This window comes from Andrena cerasifolii, chromosome 12 (genome assembly GCF_050908995.1).
Source record: "Andrena cerasifolii isolate SP2316 chromosome 12, iyAndCera1_principal, whole genome shotgun sequence".
In the NCBI taxonomy this organism is placed as follows: Eukaryota; Metazoa; Arthropoda; class Insecta; order Hymenoptera; family Andrenidae; genus Andrena; species Andrena cerasifolii.
In genome coordinates this window covers 7,485,609-7,511,475 of record NC_135129.1, presented here as the reverse complement: position 1 = coordinate 7,511,475, position 25,867 = coordinate 7,485,609, and the positions used below count along the sequence as shown (strand labels likewise).

Here is a 25,867-nt window from a genome sequence, read left to right as displayed (position 1 = left end):
GTATGATACAGTAGCGGGCGAAAAAGTTACCACGTTTTCCATCCACTGTAGGGGAGACCGGGGCAAAGTGGGACGAAAAATGTTTGAAGTCGAATAAAATTTTTCCCTTTCAATAAAAATGTGTGAAAATAGATTTATAATATAATTTGAACATTACTCTTGATAAATGACGAATATCAATACTTAAAATAAACTTAAAGTATATTAAAATTCAACTTGAAAAGAAAATGCAAAGTCGACCACTTTACCCCTACCTCTATTATTTTTTAACATCAACTCAAAACTGTAGCATGTGCTCAATATACATATTCTGGTAGAGAATTAAAAACAGTATAACACCCAGTTGAAGTTGAATTTATTTAACTAATAAACAAAATTCCTAGATAACATTAAACACGACAGCACTCTTTTAAAGCTGTTAAAAAGCTTTGGAAAAGTAATAAAAAATCTAATATTTCGCGGGGGCACCTTCTGCTTTTAGGACGACCTAAAAATCGACGAAAAGTGGTAGCTCCTTTGTCGGCCCCCAAAATGTGTTGTCCCCAAAGTTTTTTGTTAGTTAAATAAATTCAATTTCAACTGGGTTTTACGCAGCTTTCAATTAAGCACACACCACAGTTCCCAGTGGATGTTAGAAAAATAACAAGAATAAAGCAAATCGAAAGAGTGGTAAACTTTTTTGTCCGCCACTGTATGCTTCCAGCATTTAGTTACAGAGTGGAACCCTCGCGCATTTTATAGAATGGTTTTCTTACCGCATCTCCTTTACGACATCGCAATCGCGATTAATCACAATTTCGACCGTTGAGACGGGCCGCAAGTTCGCGTCCTCTTAGCTCGTTACGTTCGACGAGAGAATTTTAACGAGCCTTCGCTGAATTCGCGATCCCCGAGCATCGTCGGCGGCTCCGGAGGCGCAGGAACGTTCTCGACGACGTCGCCGACGCTGAGGTCTCTCGAAATAGCCGCCATTGATTCTCCCGCCATTCCAGAGCGAGAACTTCGATCCAGAATAGTCCGTCGATCCTTCGGGCGACACTTCGTGCTTAATCTCGCGAATGGATCGTGGTGGTTCTTAACGAATCCTCGCCGACGCGACGTGAAATCGAATTTCCACGGATCGGCGAATGATCTATCGAGCTCCGAGGTGACTTTAGTCGGGAGTTGCAAAATGGGACGCTCGGTATATAGCTCGTGGACCTTGAGATATCCTCGTCGAGAAAATCATCGTTCCTTTGGTGCCTGCGTCAATATTTGCGTCTGAAAATATTGCCTCCGAGGGTGGTTAGATTTCCTCCCCTTTATCGCTGTTTCCATTGACTTCTCCCTCAGATGTCGACTCGGGAAACGCCGTCAGACGATCGATCGTGGGGGTGGAAATATGGGAAGGATAATACTTTATGAATATTTCTGAAACCTCCCTGTTATATTGCTCTAGAAAGCTAGGATCAGAGAAACTATTTTCTTCCATACACTTTTTCCTGTGTGTGATAATATTAGTTCCATGAATTATTATAGCTACTCGTGAAATCCTATGGCTATCGTTATCACATCATTTCTGGCCCACAATTTCGATATTCAAGTGGGTGTAATTAACGCCACACTTCTTCGAATACGATATTGAAGAAAGCTTCGTGCATTCAGATCGGAATACTTCTTTTATTTAGTTTTCAACTCTCAAATTTGTACAAGTATATTGAGAATACTCTAAGAATTACAACTTAAATAACTAAATACAAACAAAGCAAAGCACTATTATTATTTTAATAAAAAAAAGCAAAACTGTGATCAACTGTCCCACCTTTCCGCTATATACCTATACTAATCGGGAGTCGAGTGAGTACTAGCGAGAGAGCGCGATCGGTGCAAAGGCCCTCTGGCGGCGAGTTACGGAGGCGTCGCTAGAAGGGTTTAATTAGCGGGTGAAGGTTCGGAGATCGTTAATTTCGTTAATAGAGACTTCCTGCGCGGGTTTTCCCGCTGCGACGTTCTGCAACTCTCGCCCTGTAATTTTCGTGGAATGATTCACGGGGGTCGTTGCGATGCATCGCGTGGAAAGTGACATCTCGAACGGCGCGCTCCCCTTACCCGTTCCAAGAGCCGCGTCCCTTGATTATCCCTACCACTTTCCCCGGTCAAGCGTCATTCATGATGACCAGCATTCCGATCCTCTTCGTGGCTCGTTCCGCGAACCGCCGAAGGGAAAGGGCGGTTTCGTGGCTCGGACGTAGGTATCCGAAGAATCCATGTGAACCGGAGATCGTTACTCAGGACGGTATTCGGGGAGGCGGGGCGGATTACCTCGCTCGTCGAATTGCTCAGGTGGCGGTGCTCCAAATTGCACGGGGCACGGCCGAAAGGGTGGTGGTGACGATAGTGACGTTAAAATGCTGAATGAAATTTTTTTCTACGGGGCTTCGTTTCTGAGAGAATCGAGTTTGAAGACTCGTCGCGTGCGCATGCACCGGGACTAGAGAATACAATCCCGGGATCCCGCGATCCCGGCTGTTTCTTTGGATTTCAAAAATCTTGGGATTTAATATAACTCAACCCGAGGATTTTGGGATTTTTTAAAAATGTGAATTACTTTGTGAATCCCTGACTGATATAAAAATAAACAGAATAAATACACATATTAATTTTAATTAGTCATTTATGACTAATTAAAATAAGCAACTAAACTATTTATTTTTACAATTGCGCGAGTTGCAAATCACAATTTGTCTGAACAGGTAAAGTCACATACATTGTAGGTATGTACTTGAGGTGCTTTGCTATTTCTTCGTTCGCATTTCCAAAAATCTTCATAATTGTTTACTGATATTACCTACTCATTTAGACTTTATTATTCTGCATTGTTCTAAAGATTTAGAATTTTAACACATAATAAATCATTTTAATTACTGAAATTTTCTATTATCTAATCCCAGGATTAGTCCCCGAATCTCGAAATAGACTTTAAAAAATCCCACAATCCCGGGATAGTAAATAGTGACCGGGATTGTATTCCCCAACCGGGACTGATTGTGAGAATCGGTTCCATCTTCAAATCGATTTTCTCGAAAACCAAGGCTTACCTATATAAAATAAGAGTACTGCACATTTTGAATTTTTTTGCTCGAGGAATCTCTTCGTTTTCGGTTGCACCGCGATTTCCGTACACCTCTATCTCTTCTAGAATTTAATTCCACTAATTACGTATTTAATTCTACCAATATCTACTAGATTTTAATTCTACTAATTTAATATTGTAGAAGTATTCACGAAACGAATAGCAAGCACGTGAAGTTGGTCATTTGCATTCGTAAATTTGTATTGGAGCTGTTAGAGTCGAATGAGCTTGTTGCACCTCCAAATGGATGTTGCATGTTACTTGAGAAGGTAGAGGTAGTCAGAAGCTCATTCTCGATTGCTGATTACTGCTGTCCCTCAACTGCCGAGTTATCGGAAGTCAGCTGTTCCTTATCTCGATGTCTCCTCCGATCTTCCACAAGCTGCGACGACGTTGGTGTAGCATTACCGTGGTTATGCAATGTTCTTGCTACCTTTCTGAGAAGCGTTGATCGAAATACGACGAAATTCAATGTAACACGCGAAGGATAGAGAATCACACCTGGTGCTCTTTTGCTCCTGGAGAAACGCAGAGGGGTGTGTTCGAGTATCATTGGATACCTTGACCTTTGGAGCTTTTAACGAGCGAAGCTTTTAGCTTTTATCGCCACTCCCTGTGGTATCAGTTACAATCAACTCGAGGACTCGAAAGATTGCACGTATCCTCCAGCTGTCGCTGAAGAAAGTAGATGGGGAACATTTATAACGCTTATAGTGATTTAATTGACAAAATTAAGGACGGAGATGCTCCAAGATTCTTCTGTTAATTATTAGACGCTCTTCTTTGGAATATTGTAACGCGCAGCGTTTCAGAATTAAGAGATATCTGAGTTTGTGTAGTAGTACTCTAAAGCAGGCGATACTTTGAGGAATCACACGTGTGAACGTAGCTTTATCTCCGTCCCGCGGTGTGAATTACACACGCGAGAGTGTAACTTAAATTTACTCCGCGCCACCGTGTTACACGCGTGGGAGCGCGGCTTAAATCAACTCTGCGCCACCGTGTTACACGCGTGGGAGTGCGGCTTAAATCAACTCTGCACCCGCGTATTGCACATGTGGGACTATAGCCTTCAGCGCACACTTCGCCGACCGTTACGAATGCGAGAATACAGCGTCAAGTGCGCTGCGCACAATGCGTTGCACATGTGGGAGCGCGGCATTAGATGAGCGCGCCAGGGCTGCAGCACTTTCGCTTTCAACGACGTGTAACGAAGTGCACGTGGTCGCCGTGCGTGCGAGACCTGGCGAGAACGCATGTGTACGCTAGCGGAATGCATTGCCGGTAAAGGAACCTGCTGCCGTTGGCCCGATGACGTCACGAAACGTTGGAGCGTCGGGCGAGTGGCGGTCGATCAACCTCCTCGGGCCTCATGCGTTCCTGGCAACGCTATCGATCACCGTAGATCATCGATCGTCATTATCGATGATCGTGCGAGTGATCGAGACACGTGGACTGGATCGAGCAGCGAGATCGAAGGCGAGACTTCGATGGCTACAGTCTGGGCACGGGAACGTGATCTTACGATTCGATAAATCGATTCCCATTCCCTGTCTCCGCTTCTCTATTTTCGCCTGGCTCCTCTCGCCGACGGAAACTCGTTCGGATCGATTCCGATCAAATTCCTTTGCAAATGATATGCTGAGTTCAGAGGAATTGTTTATAAGAAAGTGCATGGTTAATAGAGCATCTGAACAAGTGTCTTATTTCTTCGGAATTGTCTTATTTCTTCGGATTTATTAAGAAAGTAACTCGGGTGTTCCCTCGTAGAACGAAAGGTTCAGCTTGATCAGCTTTAGGGTTTTATATAGCGAGGTAATTTGTTTAGGCTTTCCTCTATAATTCACAACGCCATTGCAAGGATAAAATGTGATACCATTATTGCGCGACAACGCAGTTTTGTGCTTCGGCTTACCGATTCCTCCGTTAGATGGCAACACCGTTTCGTAAAAACGCTAGAATTACAGTTCCCCTGTTTTTTCATTGATACCTACAGATTCTTTGACGAAAACAGAGGTGAATTTGGGAAACAGAATTCAAGAGAAACGGAAGTTCATTTAGCTTTCTGTAGCAGCAGCCTCTCTTTTTTAATTAGCCATTCCGATTCGCAAATCGTCCGACGGAGAAATTTTATGACGAAACACTTTCTCGGCATCCTCTTCCAGTAGCCTGAAATTCCTTTCACCTTCCCGTGGCCTTAATCTTTCATAGAAAGATTTATTATATCGCCCTTTCGATCCATCGAAGCAAACGTAACTTTTTATCGTTGCAAGAATTGCTCGCTCGCTACGTAATCGGGCAACGTTGTATGGAAAATAACGAACCAAAAAGACAGCCTGATGTCATGTTCGCGTAATTAAAGTACGAACTCTACGTGTTATAAGAATCCAACTTATACACGCGTTTCACACATTCTTATCGCGAAACATAAGTTTGCACTCCGCGGCGATCGTCAAACTTTTCGGTAATTAAAAACCTGTTTACGAAATACGTTACGAATGCAGAGCGGAAAAACATCCTTTTATTCATCAATTTCAAGGTGAACCCTGATACATAATTATCGGAAGTCGATAGAATCGATGATTCTAAATAGCCTTCATTCAGTTGCGAGTGCAATTAAACGCTTCCGCAGCAGTGAATCTAGTTTCCTTTTTCACACATTCGTCTTCTACTCTTAATTACCACTCTTATTAATCATCTTTATTACACTCTACGTCCACGTAAATCGCCAGATGCATTGTAAACATTGTATTCAAGCCTAACCATAATCAAATCGTCGTTCTTACTAAAAACTAGGCCACAATCAGCCTAACCTCAAAACTCATGTCTACGCTTGGCGCCAGTCCCTTCAGTTCCATGTAACGCGCTGAAGCAGCAGTTTGACGATTCGTTTCTTAGTAGGTGTTGCGCAAGCGAGCTTCGTTTATCCGAATCGTAAAAGAAATAACTCTGCTTCCCTGTCGTCGCCAACAACACTACAGATCGAAACGATCACGCGGTCTCATAAAATCGAGCATCGTCCATCTGCCCCTCCATAAATCCAGGTCCGTCCGCGCTACAATCTCATAGCGCAATCCAAATCGCGTTTCCGCAGTCCCTGCAAAGTGACCACCTAACTGTTTTCGCAACAGAACGACAATTCGCCCGATACATGCGGGGATTCTATTTCTGGCGCCGAGTTGCGATAATCGTCGACACGTGAACTCGCTTTTCGTAACGTTCTATTCGCTCAGTGCGCCCGAGCCCCCGAATTCGAGGCATTCGAGTACCCTATCCCTCGGCGCTTCTCGGCTCGGCGGTGTGAGACGCGACGGCAGACATTCGAGAAATGTGAAACGTTCCGTTTTACGCCGTTTACAGACCGCGGAGTGTTCCGCAGCTTCGAGGAATCTCGTAGCTCGAAGCGGATAATCCAGAACATCTGAGAGGCGGAATTAAAGACCGCGCGTACTTACCGAGTACGCGGAACCCGTGACTTATCGGTGGATAGATCTGATTTATTCTCGCGATCGCCTCGAGACTCGCGGCACTGGTGTTAGAAATTTCATGGAACACGCGGCTTGCAATTCGCTGATGCATTACCGTAGGTACGAGTCGTTACATAATATGTACCTCTCGTAGGAGAACGTGTGACGTGAGTCATCTGTCCATCGAACTATCGTGCTTCTGTGCACGCGTGAATCGACGTGTTCGTCGAAGTGTGGCGGCGCGATCTCTGTTTCCTGTTTATTGTCGAGCACGGTTTAAACTTTGAACAGTCGAAAAGTCGCGGTCGGCTTTCTGGGGGAGAACGCGATTCGTATTGAAGCTCGATCGCAACGAAGTAGCTCCTATTGCAATGGTGTAACACGTGCTCGGACATTCTGTTGTTAGGTAAGTGGCGTTGGTAATGAAGGGGCCTTTGAAATATGTTCAGAGGCTGTTCTACCTTTTCGTGTTCGCATATTTCGCCTGGCTTATTAATCCTTCTCGCGCATAGGTGCATATATTTTTTTCTAACGAAAAATATGTTTGTAAAATAGCAGGCTTTTCGGTAATTAAATTAATAGTAGCTTGAGTTACACTTGTTTTTGTCTGGCGATGCCTTTAGTTAGATTGTATTTAAAAAAAGTGGTGGGAATATGATAGTTATGTTAGTGCCCTGTTCATTGATTAGAAAGAAAAGAATTGTCAATAGTTTGAGTGGCTCTGTTGGTAGGGTGTTGGACTGCGTTTCGATGGGTTGTGGGTTCAAATCCCAATTCACGTAAAAATTAATAAAATTTTTCTCCCTTTTTCTCCCTGTACTAAAATAAATTATGTGTGCAGGGAAACAATCAAAATTAATTATTTATCATAAAAATAAATTGTATATTTGAAATTAATTATCTAATGAGCAAAAAATTGGTGGTGGGTTTATACAAAATCGTCTACTCTTAATGCTCCTTTTCAGTTCTTATCGCGGTTTGTAATAAATAGGTTACAGTTGCAAGATTACGCAATGTGGCAATTATCGCAATTAGAGGATGTGCCAACTGATGCGTTATCGACAAATTATCGATTGTCCGGACCAATTTTACGGTACATTGCTGTAGATCGTAGCCATTCCCGTTATTATTCTTACAGATACTTCCTGGCAAATAGAACTTAGATAAATCAAGGAAATGATGCCTTGCAAAGGAGGATGTTCCCCGAAGGGCGATTTAAAATCGTGCAGTTAGATTATGAAATTTTATTCCTAGTGCACTTGGCTTCTATCCAGTCGCAGAATATCGTCTCTGAAGGTTCCTATATGCCATTAATTGCATCTCAGTGGCATAACCAAGCTATAGAATGCACATAATATTACTATTATGTCACTATCAGTCAAATAGAATCTGATCGACTAACAATTGATGCGTAACGCCTGTACTCTAATACAGATATTCAAGTAACTTTGGTTACGAGACTCTTAACGATCCTAAGAGACTTCAGTTAAATATCTAGTTAGAATACACAAAAAAAAGTTCCTCTCATGAGCATAACATTTGGGAGTGTAACTAATCCCATGGAAGTGGCTGGAGAAGTTCATTCATATGAACGCGTAACATCCTCGAGCGTGGCGTAGGAATTAAATACGGCAAGGTTCCGTCGTTATGCCTCGAGAAAGTTAGGTTAGCAGCGTGCAAGGTCTCGGCTTATTGCCGTGTCACAACGCAACGTCTTGATCGTGAAGCGTCTACCTGGCCACACGACTCGCAAACACGTATTTCCACGCCGAACAGAAATGGCTGGAATCGGGCCAGAATCTGATCGTATGACTAATATTCAATGGCGGGCCTCATACTTCCCTGGTAATAATAATAAATGCCAAGTTGACGTCGAGACATCGGAGGGACAAAACGCTCCTCCGAGTCATTAGCTCTAACAGTTTCACAGATGAACCGTGCAACTATTATTAATCACGATTTCATTACGATCAACGCGCATTCCCGGCGAGATAACATTCGAAGCCTTTCCCCGTCGGTAATGGAGAGCTTACCGAGCGTCGAGTGGTCTTCGGTGATCCACTTAAAATCGCTGTACCCTTCAGTATCGTACATAGCCTCCCAAACTCCATTTCAGAGTCTCAAAAGTGGCCCCCTTCGTGCCGCGAACCGATTCTAAAAATACGACTCGCTGATACATGGGATTTATTTGTTAATCGCTCGATACGTCTCGTATCGGGCACAATACGCGATCTATATATCTCGGCCGATGCCTGTGGTACCTACGAATCGGATTCACGATCTATTAATACACCTCGAATGATTCATGGTTATATTAAATTAAAAAAAAAGAAAGAAAGAAGTATGTAGGTTGTATTGGACGCGATGCGACTCTTTATTTTTTAGGCGTTATATTTAGCCGGCGATCTATTTATAGAGCACGATTTAAGACAGTTATGGATAGCGCAGGGAGAAACCAAGTTGATCAACTTTTCGGATGGGAGCACGAGCGCGCGAAGGGAATTGCCGCTTACTATAAAAGGACATAGGTAAACAAGTCCACGGCACAGCCTTGCCTGCCAATTACAAAAAGAAAACGAGGAAAAACTCGACAATACCACCTGAAGCTCGCAGTACCAATGAATCACCTTCGAAAGATATCTTAACCCGGTTTTAAAACGACAAAAAGATCCATTTTCGATATTAAATAACCCATACGTAGCAGTCTTCTGCTTGGGACGATTATATAACGATATAAAACGAACTATACGTTCGAGGCTCGATTAGATATATTCAATTGCATGCTGGAACATAAATCTTCACATCGATATCTGGTTGCAAGCTCGTAACTTGCCGATGCCAATTATAACTGTCTTTGCCTTTTATCATTAATATTATTGAATTCCCGCATTTACTGATACGAGTGTCCGAAAGCTCATTATTCTTCTGTCATTATTCTCTATTGGTGTGAGTCGCGCGCGCTGCGCGTACGTGGAAAATAAAAGATTTCTCGAAAGTGGCAAAACAGAGAGGAAAGATTCTAGCACGCTCTCGTACGTTCCGTCGGGCATCTCCGCCGTGCCTCGGCCGCGCTCGGCCTCTAGTCACGTGGCCCCCGATACGTCCCACACAACAAATATATTTAAGTTGCTCCGGCCGCGCACTGACAGTTTTGCTATCGACCTGAAAGGAGCGCGAGGAGACACGTGCGTTTTCGCCCATTCTCGAGAAAGAGACGAACAGTTCCTTCGACCAGACAGGAGCAGGATTTTTCGCGAGTGTGTGACAGTGCGAGGCGAAAGAGACGAGTGAGACACGAGTGGGGCCTCTTACGTAACGGAAAGGGTACGAGAGGGGACTGAAACAGGAAGAGGAAGCAGTGGCCTAGAACGACTTTGTCGCATACCGTCCTCTCGGTAATCTTTGAAAGATCCTTAAAAAAAAAAAAACATACACCACGCGCAAGTCGAGTGTGTGCTGCCAGTACGTTTTATTTTCGTTCGCCTTTTTGTTAACCACCGCCGGCACTGTTGTTTATAGCGAGCTTCTTGGCTGATCCCTTGAAACAAAGTACCAAAAAATAAACATCATTTAACCTGCAGAGAGCGCTTAACGGCAACCAGCACGACTTAACCTCTCATCCTTAAGTGTGTGAAAAGTCGAGCTTTTAACGACCGAAAGACGAGAGAAAGAGCGAGGGGAAGCACGTATACTAAATCAGGCACGGACCCAAAAGAGTCCAGAAAATGGACTCCCCTATCATCGTGGGCAAAGCATCCGAATTCGGCGAACCGATCGATTTGGACCGCCCGTTCCCCGTAAGTGGTGCCAAATACTTTTTTTTTTTATCCTTCACTCCCTTTCGTGTTTATTCGACGTGCTCGAGAAACCGTTAAATAAGCCCAGCGTTTTCAGACGACGGATGCTCGAGAGGTCGTTTCCAATAACTCGTTCGAGAGCGATAAGAAAATTTATCGTATCGGGGGGGAACGATAGTCGAAATATGTCGATCGACTTGCAGCTTCGAATCTCGTAACTCGTCGGTCGTTTTCGTCGACACCTCTTCCAGATCGTTCTAGACTCGATCCGTCTATTCGCGATTCTTCCCCGCTTTCAACGACTTACCTGGGTTGCTAATAACTCGCGTGTTTGCCGATGACGTGCTTTTTTACATGTCCACTTACTGTGTTTCGTGCTCTGACGTTCGTCTAGGACCCTGTACTATATATATCTACAGACCCATTACCGACATACGATACCAGAAATACACAAATCGCGAGTGTGCCTATTTTGGAAGTGACAGGTTATTAATGTTTTATTCCGTGCTACGCGTATAAAACTGTGTCATTTCTTGGAATCTTAGATACTGGAAATATATTCTGCAATCTAAGTATGGGTACGGGAATCATATTGATCGATATATAACAAGCTGATTTAAAAGTATTATTACCGATTGAGGCAGTTTCGGGGTAGACGAAAGAGGGAGTTCATTCTTGCAGACTGTTCACTTCGAAAATGATGAACTAATGTATATTATCTGTATAATATACATTGTATATATACTGTATGCTGTGGAATATAGATACATAAAATATAGATTAGATAATTGGTGTGAAAATGAGAAGTTTACGCGGGTGAGTATTTCACTTGATATGAAAGTCCCTCTGTTGATAACAGAGTTCACATACATTATTTCATAGATATCGGTATTATCACTGCCTATTTCGAGCTTCAACTGGTAAAATTACACCTGACGGTTACAAATAAAATATAAAAGAAAAATACATAGTTTTCTAGTCGATAAAGGAGATACGTATGTAGAATTTTCGCGTGCACGCCCATTTGGTGTACATACTATTCCTCCAGCGTGACATAATCGCCCGCTATGCTCTCCACGAAGATCTTGTGTTATCTTCGGTGTAATAAATTCTCGATCGATTCATTCGTCATTATTTATCGAGCATCGCCTCGTCGCGAATGAATTAAAAGGGATTTATGTAGATGTTGAAAAGTTTGGAAAGTCATTCGGGGCGATACAGACAGCGACTGGAGGCTGATGTCATACGTTCGAAGACGATTCGAAGCGTGTTGCGAAGCCCATCGCTAATGTGATCTCGTTTCTACGTGTAACGCGGCTGCCTCGTCGACCTTCCTTCATCGTTCGTGGATCGCGTGGAAGTTAGAAATAGAATTCGCGGCTAGTGACGTGTTTTTCGTTGCCTCGAGATCGAGGGGACTCGACCCGTCGATTTCTTCTTGCTTTCACTGAAAAATTAACTGCGACAAAAAAGAGCCGATAACGCGACGAGTAAGACAACCCGATAGTGGCTTCACCTACACTCTACACTTACTTGATCCTCTATAAGAGCGTCGTTAACTGTCACATAACTTCCTTAAATTACTCTTTTAAATAGGTATTCATCAACTGCTACAAATAGTGTGGAATTATAGCTTTTATAGGTCCTCGACGCTTTCGCTTCCAAAGATGTAAAATGGAGGTAAAGGCCAATCGGTGCGGTATAAATTTAAACTACGCTTATCCGTGGATTCGTGCAATTAAACTTCTCTACGCTTCTTTCTTTTCTTAGTAGACTCTTCAGAACTCGTAGAACTTGGATAATTTGATTCTCGTTTAGATTGCACATCTGGATAGGGATTCGTAGGTGAAAAGTAAAATGAGAGAGTAATTCTTCGCTCTCGACAGCCTCGAACCAGAATGCTTCGAGGAGCTCTTCTCGAACGAGGCCCATCCCTCCAAAAACGCAAGCGTTGTTAACGCTAATAATAAACTAACGGAGACGTTTCTCCTCGGTAACTCTCTCTCCGTCGAGGACGTGGCTCGCGTTCCCCTCGCCGGGAGAAGCGGAGAAAAGGCAGCGTGAAATGTAACATAATCACCAAATGCATGCTTTATTCCCTCCCTCGTTCACCAACCGTTCATCCGTATTAGGCGTCTGGCCCCATACGACTTTTTTCTCCTTGGACATCCGAGCTTCACAGTAGCCATTCTTACAAGTCGGCTTGCAATGCTTTACCAGCCTCGCATTTCGAAAGAAAATATTTGAATATTAAATCACCACTTGAGGTGTTGCGCACCGATTTTTATGAAATTTCGTGGGAAGGTGTAGAATTGAAAATACTAATAGTTGGCAAATAAAATAGTTTACGAATGAAACACTTTACGAATAACATAGTTAACGAGTAGAATAGTTTACGAATAAAATAGTTTACGAGTAAAATAGTTTACGATTAAAATAGTTTACGATTAAAATAGTCTACGAATAAAACAGTTTACGATTAAAATAGTTCGCCATCAAGCCACCGCGCTACTTCTCACGTCCTCGAAGCTTCATAGACTTAATGCGCCAACAGGCAAACGCGATTTTTATTGTTAAATTCATTTACCGCCAAACATGGGTGAGATATTTTTCAATTCTCTGCCTTTCTACGAAGTCTCATGGAACTCGGTGCTTAGTGAGTATTATGCGTGACTTCCTAGGTGGTTTCCATGAAACGCGGCGCGCGTCGATCTCCGACCATGTACGGCGAATACGAAAACGAGGTGCACCGGCTTCCAATCGATTTATCTGACATTGTTCACTGGACGCGGTAGCGCACCTGGCCGCCGCGTTGGAACGATAGCTCTGTATTTTCGCCAGTGATCTAATCGCCTGGTCGTTTTCGCGGATGGGAAAAAAAGAGGAAACCGGTTTCTGGTAAACATAGTACTGTTAATAACGCCGCCGATGACGCCTCGAAGTGACAGATGACTCGTGGGCGTTATCTGCCTATCGGGGACTCGAGAGAAACGTGATTGGAATTCTCGCTCTATCGTCGACGATTTCGCAAGCATCTTTTGCCGGTGTACTCTTGAACGGTCTCCCTTAATAATCGGTACTCAAGGTTCGCTCTGTTGACGGTTTTCACGCGGAAATACTCCAGGCGTGCCTGTTCACTCATCGTTCTCGTTCACTCGCGTTCATTCAAATATGAATCGTCAGGGGCGGATTTATATATATATATATATATATATATATATATAGCATTTAAATTAAATTTAATAAAAATTAAATATAAAAAGGTTTAAATACCGAGGCAGGCAACTTTGAAATCAATTCACTTTTTTATCCATGTACCAATTTATTTATTGATAACTCATATTGAATTAAATTTACAATTATCGCAAATTTTTTAATTAAAATATTTTATGATATTTCACAGAAAGAGCAGTAGACGTTTGTTAGCCTAGGGGCGTCAGATCGTCAAAATAATATTATTACTTATTACTTTACATCATTTCTACCGATAGCAATACACTTTAGATTTTAGAAGCTCGCAGATCAAAGGGTTTGTTTATCGTAGGCGTTCTAAAGAAAAAGCTAAGTCTAAGTTGGTTCTTTATGGTTTAAATATTAAATAATAGGTATCTTTCTGATAATAAATAATATTATGTATTAAATAATATTTTCCCAATATTAAATATTTAAATAATATCTTTCTAATATTAAACATTAAATAATATCTTCCTGATATAAAATATTAAGTAATATCTTCCTATTATTAAATATTAAATAATAGTTAATATTAGTCACAGTAAAAGAATCTACTGCGCACTAATCTACTTTGGGCGTTGAATAACTTATTCAGCTCTTGTTCCACCGAAGGGCCACGATTTTTCGCAGAGTTACCGCGAAAAATCGTAAAATACGTAAGGACAGGCGGGGGAAAAAGTTCAAACGACTATGGTTACCCATAAAACAGCAAACTGGGTGAATGTCAGCGGCGACGTCTCGGTATAAACGTTCCTCTTGGGGGAAACTGTGTCACGGCCTTTGGAACCGGGGCCCGCGACAGACTCGCTGTTCAGTAGTCATTTCCTGATTTCTTCGTGGCCAGGTTCTGCGTGCTGAGAATACACGGGGGGACATTTCCGTCGAAGGGTATCCGAATTGGTCGCCGTCGAACTTTTATCCCCAAGATACGCTGGCGCGCTCGACGTTGCCCGAAGTTTTATCTTCGTTGGAGGAAGTATATACTTAAAAACCAGTGGAGAACGTTCGTTTATATAAGTAGCGTAGCCTTACTTTTCTCTCTACCTTTTTCACTTTGATGTGTAGCTCGAGGAACACGCTGGTCCACTTGTTACGAGTGTTGAAGCCTTGCTTCCGTTAAGTATCGCGGGTCATTGGAGATTCGACCACGTGTATTCTAAATAGCATTGAACTCTGATGGGACATGATCGAATTCCGCACGAGTGCCTCCAAAAGCACGAGCACTTAAGTACTAATTAAAACCATATTCTAACTGCACAATTGCTCTTTTTGCTCTTCGTCACCAAGGTGTACATATGCTTTCACATGTTCATAGCTGTATTTTAAAAAAAAATGGTATTAGAATACTACAGTAATCTAATCTGGAATACTATACTAAATGAACTATAATCTACTTCACAAAATCCCCATATTAAGTAGTGGATTCTATAACAGATCAATCTCACTATCATTAAGAAGTGTATCCATACAGTAGTGGCAAAAAGAAAGTTTAACCCTTGTACGGAATTTGTAAAGTTACAGGGACAAGTAAATTTGGGTCAAATTGACCCAATGTCATATATCTACGATAAATCCGTATAGAAGAATAAATGCCAGTTCCTTTAATTATTACGGTTTAATCTTTTAAGAAGTTATTAAATTTCTACGGTAAAGAAAATTAAGAGAGATTATTATTATTTGTTATTGCCGGTTATTAGTTATTTAAAGATATGAAGGAGTTTCAATAAAGATAATAATAATAAATTCCGGGCCAAAATGACCCAATTTCCGTACAAGGGTTAAACTGTGAACTGACTTAGTTCCACCTGGAAGAATTATGTACATGTACAGTTTCAAACTTTCTTCTCGCCACTGAAATTTCGATTGCTTTGCCTTAACTAGTATGACGTAACGCGCCTCGTAGTTCCGCAAGTGATCGATTACAAGTAATTGGTTAATGTACGACTCCCACGCGCGTGACGTCACACGTGGCAAAGAAAGATGCTCGCCGGCACAATGGAATCACGAAAAGTCTCGTAAAAGGCGAGGAACGCGAGGAATGACGCTCACGTGCATATGAATATTCAATGAAGCCTCGCGAAACGCGTGCAGTTCGGCTGCAGTTCCTGCAACTACGTCGTATGATAATTAGCAAATTTCGTAACAGCTCGAAATCGGTAGCCATCCCTAGAAAACCATTTGACTACCTTTCCCAATCACAGAAAGAGAAAGAAGAAACTTGATATTGATATCAATAACGAATATTACTCCACGTCTCCTGCTTCGTTTCTTTATTATTCCCTGCTTAGAAGACGCTGGGTCAATTCTGACCCACGCTAAGCGTCAAATTAAACGCGTTCCTCGTTTAATAGTATTATTTCATTATGTGTTTACTCACTGGCGGATTTAACAGGGCGGCCGATGAGCAGTTCTCGCCTGGGCCCCAGCCCAGAAGACCCCACCCTGGGCCCTATTCTTAAAAAAAATTATTATTCTATCCAAACTGTATTTTTTTCTGTAATATTACACCGAACCCGTTTTTAGTAAACTACCTCTTCATTTTCCCGAAAATGGGCCCCTGCTCATAAGGCCCCCTAAGGCCCTATCTTAAAAAAAATTATGATTTTATTCAAGCACTATATTTTTGTTCTATACTTTTTTTTATTATACATTTACCCATTTTTAGTGAACTACCTCTTCATTTTCTCGAAAAATGGGCCCCTAAGAACGTTTGCCACCTAGGCCTTTTTTCTGAAATCCGCCACTGTGTTTACTTCTCTTCAGAGAGACTAATTCTGAATGAGTCCCACGGAGTCTCTTAACCCTCCGCCTCCTTATTTAGCTCTCCGTGCCCTCCGCGTAGCCTGCTTTCGGCACAAGAGGCAATCTCGCGCGGCAGTTTCGTAATTCAAGACAATTCTAAGTATAACGACCTGGATAGGGATCGGACTTCTCCATAAGAAGAGCTTCCCCTGAACGAATCCCAGCGGCAGCCTCTGCGCCCCTTATTTAGCATTTAACCACCAAACAGGCGCGCTCCGCTGCTACGTAGATGTACTTAGGTACCGGAGAACGGTGGTGTCTGTTGAGAAGAATGAAGAAGTCTCTTCTTGAGACAAAGGAATCCATGGAATGTGCTTTGGCTCGCGGCCAGCCAATAGCGATGCCTCGATAGTAGATCGCCTGCCAAACCTCGAATCTGGTCACCACTATTCCCCACAGAATCACACTGCGATGGTATTCCTTTGAGCACGCGCTGTGGGAGCCTCCACTACTGTTCGGTGTACATTTACCTAAGCTTCCAGCAAGTTGCTCCAGGAACTGGCCCAGTCGAGTCTCCCCATTTGAGTTTTATACTTTAAGGGTGGATATCGCGCCTTGTTGGGCCGAAAAGTAGGTATTTCTTTGTGAATTTTTTGTACAAAAACGACGCGACAAATTAATTCGAGGTTTGGCAGGCTGTTTTATTGTATCTTCAGCTATTGTTCTGAATTTTTGTGTGACAGTGAAGGAAAAAGCATGGCAGATACAGAGTGCTGACTGAGAGCGCTGAAAAATAATCGGGTGCTTCTAGCGTTGACGGAAAGTATCGTAAGGGTTATTTAAAACACAAAAAGGAAGAGAGATTCTTAATCTACATGAATTTGGCTATCTGTGGTAGTAGATGCATTAAGAAAAATAAAAAAATGATAAAATGGCAGCCTTTTGAAAAAGGTGAAGCGTCCTGATTTGAGTCTAAAAAAGGTTTCGCCTCAAAATCTGAAAACTTCCTCAAATAAAAAAGGAACTCTACTACCACAGAGAGCCACATTCATACAGATTCAGAATCTCTTTTCCCTTTTGTGTTTCAGATGACCCTTACAGTGCTTTCCGTCAACACCAGGGCCACCCGCTTTCTTTTTCAGCGCTCTCAGTCAGCACTCTGTATCTGCCATGCTTTTCCCTTCGCTGTCCCACAAAAATTCAGAACACTAGCTGAAGATACAATAAAACAGCCTGCCAAACCTCGAGTTAATTTGTCGCGCCGTTTTCGTACAAAAAATTCACAAAGAATTTCCTATTCTTCGGGCCAACGAGGCGCGATCCTCCCTTAAGTCTTCCGATTTCCATCACCCCATTCGAGTCTGCATCTCCGATCATTCCGTTCACTAGACGTTTCACAAGGGGCTTAGAGGTGGAAGCAAGCATTCGAGAGGAAGTTGCAAGCGGCGACAAAGAATTCGCCCGGTGGGCGTTGGAACACGGCCGACGATCTATGAAAGAACTCGCGGGAACATGGGCACGGCGCGGAAGGGAGACGATGGAGTGAAATAAAAAGGCCAGGTTGACGTGTAACATTAACGGGGCGCCGTGTGATTCATAAGAGGGAATCGAGTGTGTGGCGCGTGCACCTTTAAAAGGCAGCGCGAACAGCTCGAAAGCTTTCTGCACTCTCGCCCAGACAGGCTTCTCGAGAAACCATTCCGACCACTTTCCGAGCTACCGTGTCTGCTGGTCCCCTTATTCGATTGACTCTCCTTCGCCGCTCGAGCGCAAGAACGTTCGGTACCACCGCTCGAACGCGCAAGTGAGGACGCAGTAGCGCTCGTGCACGGACTATTCGGTAATTTGGGTTTGAGGCTGGAGTTGATAGTTTGGCACTCGTCGAGGCATAGGAATATATATCTGCCTTCAAATTTCATTCCATACTTTCGACTTACTCTTCGGCTACACCACGATTTCGCAAACACCCTGTATTCAGGGCAATGCGTACTTACGAGAATCGCTCGATTCGTGCGAAGAACTCGTAGCACGCTCGATCCCATCGCTGCAATCCCAGATATTCAAAGCGCGAGCCAAAGTAAGGCTTCCCCTCGTCTTCCATCACCTGTTCGACTAACGTGACCGATAATTCGGAAGCCTCCGGTACCTGCTTAGGAATCATCGTGTTGTAAGTCGAAATTCGTGGATGCGAAGTGCCCATCGAAGGTGCGAAGCTTCCGTCGACGGAATAGCGGAGGATCTTTTATTTTCTATTTTTTTTTTTTTTTAACCCTGATCCAAAGTTCCATTTCGCGTCGCGCGCGCACGGATCACGCTTAAAAATAGCGCTGCCCGAAAAGAAGTTCGTTCAGGATCCTCCGAATGATCATTATATTATTTGCGGACCCGAAGTCCCGCGGTTGACCGAGTTTATCTGACGTGGGTGAGCGCAATTTTGCAAATGTACGTATGCCTGCCCACCCTGTGTATATAGTTCTTTCTCCGTGACGTAGAGTCCGTAACACACCGCGTCACGAGCGATACGCCCACGAATGTGAAACGACGCGAGTCTAAGCATTCTCGCGTTTGGAGCAGGCTTCCTCCTTTCCACGCTATTGAGAACGAGCAAATACAGCAGTTGCAGGGCCCGCTCGTGTACGCAGGATGACTCACGAAATTATTGACACAGATTCTTTTTCGTTGAACCCGTACTGTTCCCTTCATTTGTCTGATAAGGTTCGGTAATGAGTATTTTACAGTGGCTGATTTAAAGGGGTACACGGGTATTAGATGGGTGAAATGAACGGTTCCCTTTGTGTCGGATTGAAGGGCAACTAATAGTTCATACCATTTGCACGTTTTACCACACTTTACTGTGGATATAACACGCATTCTAACACCAGGAACCCTGGGAAATATTGAAAATTAAAGGAATTACAAAGCGTCAAAGTAGGCGCTGCGCAATTCCCGCGTTAATACGGTGAACATCGTAAGTCGAGAATGGATTAATATTTTTAGTTGAAATTTTAACTGAACCTACAAAACCCTCTTCTCCACAATGTGGAACTCGGTCGAAAAATTTTAATAGAAATTCGCGGAGTTATACAACAAATATCAACATTGAAGGATTTTACTGAAGTAATCCTGTGATAAATGTAGTCTTAAATGGTATTACAGTTATGCGATCTTATTGAGCGAGTTCCACGTTGTAGGGGGGATTTGAAATTCAAAGAACACTTGACAATGAGCACATTATCACCGCTGGCTTTTAAGCAAAGTTTCTCCACCTTGAAAGTCGAGATCGCTTCGATTCACTTGGGCAGTTGGTTTGTCCGGAACCAGAGCATTCGTCGATGGATTTCACGCTTAATTTCTTTCAATCAGACCTCCTGGTTTTAGAGCATCTAGGTGTCCTCGTCATTAGCGCCGCAGTTAATCAGGCTTCCAAGCTCGGCATCTAAAATCGCTTTGATTCGCTAAATCGCATAATACTGCAGCTTTCAGAGCTAGAATACTCTTAGCGCAGGCTTTAGTGAGAACTAAGAACTTTTGAATGCTGTCCAAAAAGAACGAGGGTGATGGAAAATCAAATCACCTTTACATTCCTGTTCCTTGCACATAAACCGCAACTGTTTAGCTCTTTGCTACACGCCCAAAGGAAAATCAACGAAGTCACTGTTCTTCGCAAAGAAACTCCAGGATTCTGAGTTAACGCTGTGATAATTGGGTCATCAGTTAGCCCACTGTGTTCCCACAGAGCTTTAAGTTTACACCTTGACTTCGAAGGAGTTAAGGGTGTATCGAACCTGTCTTCAAAATGCTACCAAGTTGGTGAAAATTTGTGTGATTGTTCTATTTAATCTTCCTGGTGTGTTCCAAAAATTTTAAACGAATTCATTAAAGGGTTGCTGAGTTACAACGATTTTAATTTTCACTGATTTTACAAGTACCTACCCTTATGGCAAAGAGGCGATCTTGACGGATAAAACAGCTGAAAAATATCTGCCGATAAATAGAAATTCTTTCACCGCACCGTTTTAAAGAAATAAATTATAATTTGAGAAAATTGTGAATTCAGGGCGCTTTCACTCCCAAAAGTTTAGCAAATAATCCTTGAAAAGGCATTTGTAAAGTGAAGAATACCTTTCTAGGAGTAAAAATAAGGCTCCAGTTGTGTTTTGAGTGTCTTACATCTAGATTTACTATGCGTAAGACGTAGATATTGAAGTATTTCAAATTTCATATACTTTTCTCTAATATTGTACGTCCGATACATCCTTGCAGTCTCCTCAAACCACCCTCCTTCTCTGCCCACCTATTCGAATCCTCGCAGAGCAGCTCGGAGGCATATTCTCACCCCGGTGTCGTCTCGCTTTTCCAGGGGTTCCCGTTCGACGACGAGGGTTTCGGTCGGCGCAGCGACATCCGCTCGCACCTGAACGATCTAGCTACCCGCCACCCAGAATTCGCTGACCACCTTCTGGGCCCGCCTTGGAGCGACATACCGTTCCACAATTCCTTCCGCAACAGGAATCGCGGCTCTGGGAACAGCGGGAGCAACAGTAACTACCAGGGCTACTCCGACGAGGACGCCAGGAGCCAAGCCAGTGGAAGCAGCGCGGCGAGCGGTGCCAGTGGTGTCAGCTCCCACGGCGAGCCCGAGGGTAACCAGCAGGACAGAGAGCAGGGGACCAGAAGAAGCCAGATCCCTCAGTACGGGCTGCGCAACACGGTGGACATAGGCCAGCACCACCACAACATGGAGAATCTCGACAAGGGGAACCGCGGCCAGCGCTCGATGTCAGCCCCCCCGGAGAACAGGCAGTCGTTCAGCCAGCAGCAGCCGCAGCAGCCGCAGGGGCAGAGATACGTTTCTAGAATAGACATAACGCCACAGCACAACCAGTCCCCTCCGCAACAGAAGCCACAGCCGCAGCAGCAGCAGCAACAGAAGCCTCAACAGCAGCAGGGCAATGTCAGGCATATACCTATCTTCGTCGAAGGCAGAGACGAGCCTGTGGTACCTAGGAGCTTCGACGAGCCACATTTCAAAAGAGAGCCGTCTCCTACACAGTTCCACACGCCTCCCCACTTCCAGAGGCCATCGCCTTTCGGGCAATCCTCGTTCGGGAGGACTCAGTGGTCCCCACACTTCCAGGAGCCGTTCTACCCTCCCTCGAGCTCTTTCGAGCATTCTCCTCGCCGACAGCAGCCGGCGCACAGCTTCCAGCAGCCCAGGCAGCAGCAGTACGCGGAAAAGCAGCCTCAGCAACACTACGAGCAACCGAAGCCGCAACAGAAGCCACAGCCGCAGCAGCCTCAGCCTCAGGAGCCACCGCAGCAGGACCCACCGAAGGCCAAGCCTGCTCTTCCAAAGGATCCTTTGGAGAGGGTAGCCCTGGTGCAGCAGGAGGTGGACTCTCTGGCCGAGCAAGTGAAACAGTACAGCGGCAACTCGAAGACAGACAAGGAGTACATCTACCTTGACGAGATGCTCACCAGGGAACTGATCAAGCTGGACGACATCGAGACAGAGGGGAGGGAGAACGTGCGGCAGACGCGCAGGAACGCGATAAAGTGTATACAGGCTACGATCAGCTTGCTGGAGTCGAAGGCTTCGCAGCCGAAGTCACCAGAGCTAGCTGAGAGACAGGGGAACGAGGCCTCCAGTAGCGTCCAAGTGACTGGACAGAGCGAGTCCATGGACGTGGACCAGAAGACCGAGGAGCAGCCACAGAATAAAGAACCAATACCCTTACCACCTTGCCCTTCATCCCCAACGAAGAAGCCTGAGGAGGCTAGCGAAGCCTCCGCAGAGACTACGACTGCGAATCAACAGCAGCACGCTGCTCGGTCTTCCAGCGAGCCCATGGACACCGCACCCGCGGAGAAGCCCGAGGCTACGCCCATGGAGGTGCAGCAGAGTCCGAAACCAGCTGACGTGGAAGAGAAGGCAGAGGAGGCCTCCGAGGAGAAGAGAGCAGAGGAGAAGGAGCCAGGTAGTGATGAGGCAGCAGCTGAGAAGAAGGAAGTAAATGAGAAGCCGGAGGCCGCTTCCACGGAGAATAAGTCAGAGAACCTAGCCCCTGAAGAGGGCAAGGAGGCTGAGAGTCAACAGCCCTCGGAGGAGCAGCAGAAACCGGCGGAAGAGAAGATGGCGGTGGACGGCGAGGTGAAGAAGTCGCCGAAGACAACGAAGAAGGCGAGGAAGTCGAAGAAGCAGGTCCCAGTCTCCGATAAACCTATACCCTTGCCACCTCCAGAGAGCACCGAGGCCAGTGCAAAGTAGATAGGGTGGCTGGAGGAGTCGGAGAGATTGCAAATACGTCGATTCAGTGGTATTTGGAAAATCGAACTTGGAGAATCACAGAAACGAAGAAGGAGCCACTGCTGGGAGAGTGACGAGTGCCTCCTGCTCGCGTGCCATCTTATTCTCCTCGGCACAGGGTCGCGGAGCGTCGTGGATCGACGTCGGCACCGAACGAGAATACTATTTCCTTTGCTCTCGTTCCCAGCGCCGCACCGTCCGTCGATCGTATTTCGAACGAGGAAACGGTCGTTCCTCTTCATCCCCCCTTTCTGTTTTGTACGTTGAATTCATGGCGCGCGCTGCTGTAGTTGCATTTGAACGGCGTAGGCTGATCCAAGGCGAACGTAGAATACTCACGAAATTTGTATTAGGAGGCTTCTTGGTGAAGAGCGCGAAAAATCATTAAAGAAGTAGGAGCCGATCCTGCGCCGCGCGGAGCATCGCTCCCCGGAGAACGAGTAAAGTGTTCTTTCCTCTCTCGGTTTTTAAATCAGTAACGTTGCTTGCGGAACATTCTCTCCATTTTATCGGACCGGGGCGAGCTTAAGCTTCATAAACGAATGGGAATGGAAGGACCGAGGAAGGTGTTCTAGCTGAACGTTTGTATTAATCTAGACCGGCTACCGATGCCGATTGGTAACGACTGGGGTGCGAACACTTTGATGCATCGGTCGCGAATTTTAACGCCGACGAGCTCGCTGATGAGAGAAACGCGTCGGGACGACGATGAACGTTCGATGAAACGAGGCGCGTCCGTTTCTAGTATTACAGCACACGGCCTGATTAAAGGATTAACTTTATTAATAATATTACTGTTATTATTTATAATTTATTGTACGTCCGCTGAATTCAGCCGCGAGTTCCGCGCGCTGGATATATTACATACAGATTACACGTCCGGTGTCACCGACGAAAAGTTCGCGCGTGTGTGAGTGTGTGTGTGTGTGTGTGTGTCTGCGTGCATATACGAGCCGTGTACATATTAGGGATTGTATGTGTGTTCGTCATTGTAAGGAATGATGCATCCCGTTCGCTGTTAGATTTTATACGCCGCCGATCTCGCGACACAAGCTAAGAGTACACTTTTTGTTTTCGTTTTCTTCTTTTCTCCGTTTTTCTTTTCCAATCGATTCTGATGTAACGAAGAGTGGGGTGCATTATTTTTATGGTTCCTTGTTCAGGGTGATACTCATTATTATTTTCGTCTATTGTTTTTTTTTTCTTCCTCTATCTTCTGCTGTATGATGTATCCACGTAGAGGGTCACGTGCTTTCGAGCCAGATATTTTGTATTTTCTGCTGAGAAGCGTTGCAGTTTGATTGTCCTCTGTGCGCGGAGAGAGTGCTTGGATGGATGAATGAGAGGCTGAAAGAGAAAGAGGAACGATTGACTAGGGAGGCTGGAAGTGGAATGGAAACTGTCCCGTGGGAGGTTGTATAAATATGGCGAGAATGTACACTATTTTATGAACAAACGTCATTCAATGGAAATACAGTCTGGCTTTTGGACCGTAACCACTGGCTCCCGTCTGTTTCGATCGATGGGAGCGTGTCCGATTCCCTGCTTCCCGTGCAACTAACTAATAACATCAAGGAACAAAGTTAACGCAGCCTTCCGAAGGTTCTACGCAAAAAGGCGAGCGAGCGAAAAAGTGTCGCTGCGTGCGTGATCTTGGGCAAGTTCAGCGAATTTTTTAGCGCTTATACTATTTAAATGCTCGCCAAACGCGGGTCTGATAAGAGACTCGCGAAAGCTCCTAATCTAATCGATTAAGAATCAAGCGCAGTTGTCGTAAATAAGTTTTAATACCAGCAGATACCATCTACAATGTTCTGCAGTAAGGAATATCGTTAATGAAGTAATGCAGGATCCTGCAAGAGCCATTTAAATGTATCTCTTGGTAACATAACACTGCGAGAAGAATATTCCCGCGTCGCCTTGCAAAATGTTAAAACAGGAAGACGGTTGTTTTGCGAGAGAAAGAACTTACTTTGCGGAATATGAACTGACGTGGTTGGGAGCGGAAATACGCACGAAAAGGTCGAGCGAAGTGGAATGTAAATAGAGTGGCCTGGAAAAAGAGCGATGCTTGACGCGGTATCTTCTTGGGAAGATGCAGTTCCTGCTGCAATGGAAATTCCGGTACCAACGACCTGCTAATAACAACATCCGCTACGTGCACTGGGCTTGTTCACTGCCAAATTCCTGCGAATTGTTTGTAGCTGTAAAAGCCCAAGGCTCTCCTCGCTGTATTAACGGGGTAAGGGGGATGCAGCGGACCGAGAAATGGTAAAGGATATTATCGAGAAACGGGCGAAACTTTGCCGAGGGTCTAATTATGTGCAGGAATTTCATCCTCCGTGCAGATTATGGACACGTGTTCGGAGCTGGTATCGTTAAGAATTCTGCACGCGCCGTGCATTTTGCGTGGATGCAGTTCCAATGGGGACGTGAATAGATCTTCGAATTCGTTGCATTGTCGAAACTGATCTTCCAGAGATCCCGATGGAACATTGGAGCTGCAAAGTATTTTAAATAATCACGATGCTTTTTATCGTCCAAGTTCAATTGCATTCAGCTCTTTTCAATTATTTTGCTCAGTAATCGGTAAATAAAGGATCTCGTGTTCGGAGGATTAATCGAATGTAAGGTTGCAGGGAGCAAGTAAAATATCAGTTGCTTTATAAGCAAAGAAATTGGACAATAAGCAATAATTTCTGTTGCTACAGAGGTGGGCGTAAGATAGTTCCTCGATTTTATAAAACTGCGTGGTTTAGTGATATGCAACGATACTAATAATTAAGGCTCGAGTATTGAAACGAATTTAAGTACATATTGACGGTATTAAAAAAAGGACGAACGCCTTGTTCTTTAGCAAGGGATATGAACGTCGTCGAAAACTTGGCACGGCGGGTGCATGCGAGTCATCTAAAAATAGAAGGCCTGCTTAGGCTTTGAGAGGAGGTTTTTGCGTCGCGACGCCGACTACCGCTGGGGAATCCCGCTGAAGATGTGAGTGGATGTGTCTTCACTGACCGGGTCGCCGAGTTCACTCCGGCATTTCGATCGTCAGGAACAGCCGAAGGAGTTATTTTAGTTTAAGCCCAGGCTCCGGCACCTTGAATCACGCCGCGAAAAGATTGAATTCCTTGGATTTCAACATTCCCTTATAATCTGCAGAGCGAAAACTGAACGGTCATCCTTTCCCCCTAAAAATAACATTACA

The 25,867-nt window shown here is 44.4% G+C and overlaps 1 protein-coding gene across 5 annotated transcripts in view; it reads left to right on the top strand.

Moving 5' to 3' along the window:
* The window catches only part of Stv (BAG domain-containing protein starvin), a 29,696-nt gene extending 5,541 nt beyond the window's left edge, over window positions 1-24,155 (top strand). Inside the window, exons 1-3 of one of the 5 annotated variants that reach the window (XM_076824469.1) lie at window positions 9,715-9,974; window positions 10,161-10,376; window positions 20,713-24,155. In XM_076824469.1, coding sequence (XP_076680584.1) covers window positions 10,305-10,376; window positions 20,713-22,620 — 1,980 coding nt within the window. In that variant the 5' untranslated portion in view covers window positions 9,715-9,974; window positions 10,161-10,304 and the 3' untranslated portion in view covers window positions 22,621-24,155. Of the gene's footprint in view, window positions 1-7,535; window positions 10,377-20,712 lie in introns of those variants that run through there. The other 4 variants (XM_076824467.1, XR_013086891.1, XM_076824466.1 and 1 more) reach the window with 4 other exon arrangements.
* The last annotated feature ends 1,712 nt before the right edge of the window (window positions 24,156-25,867 follow it).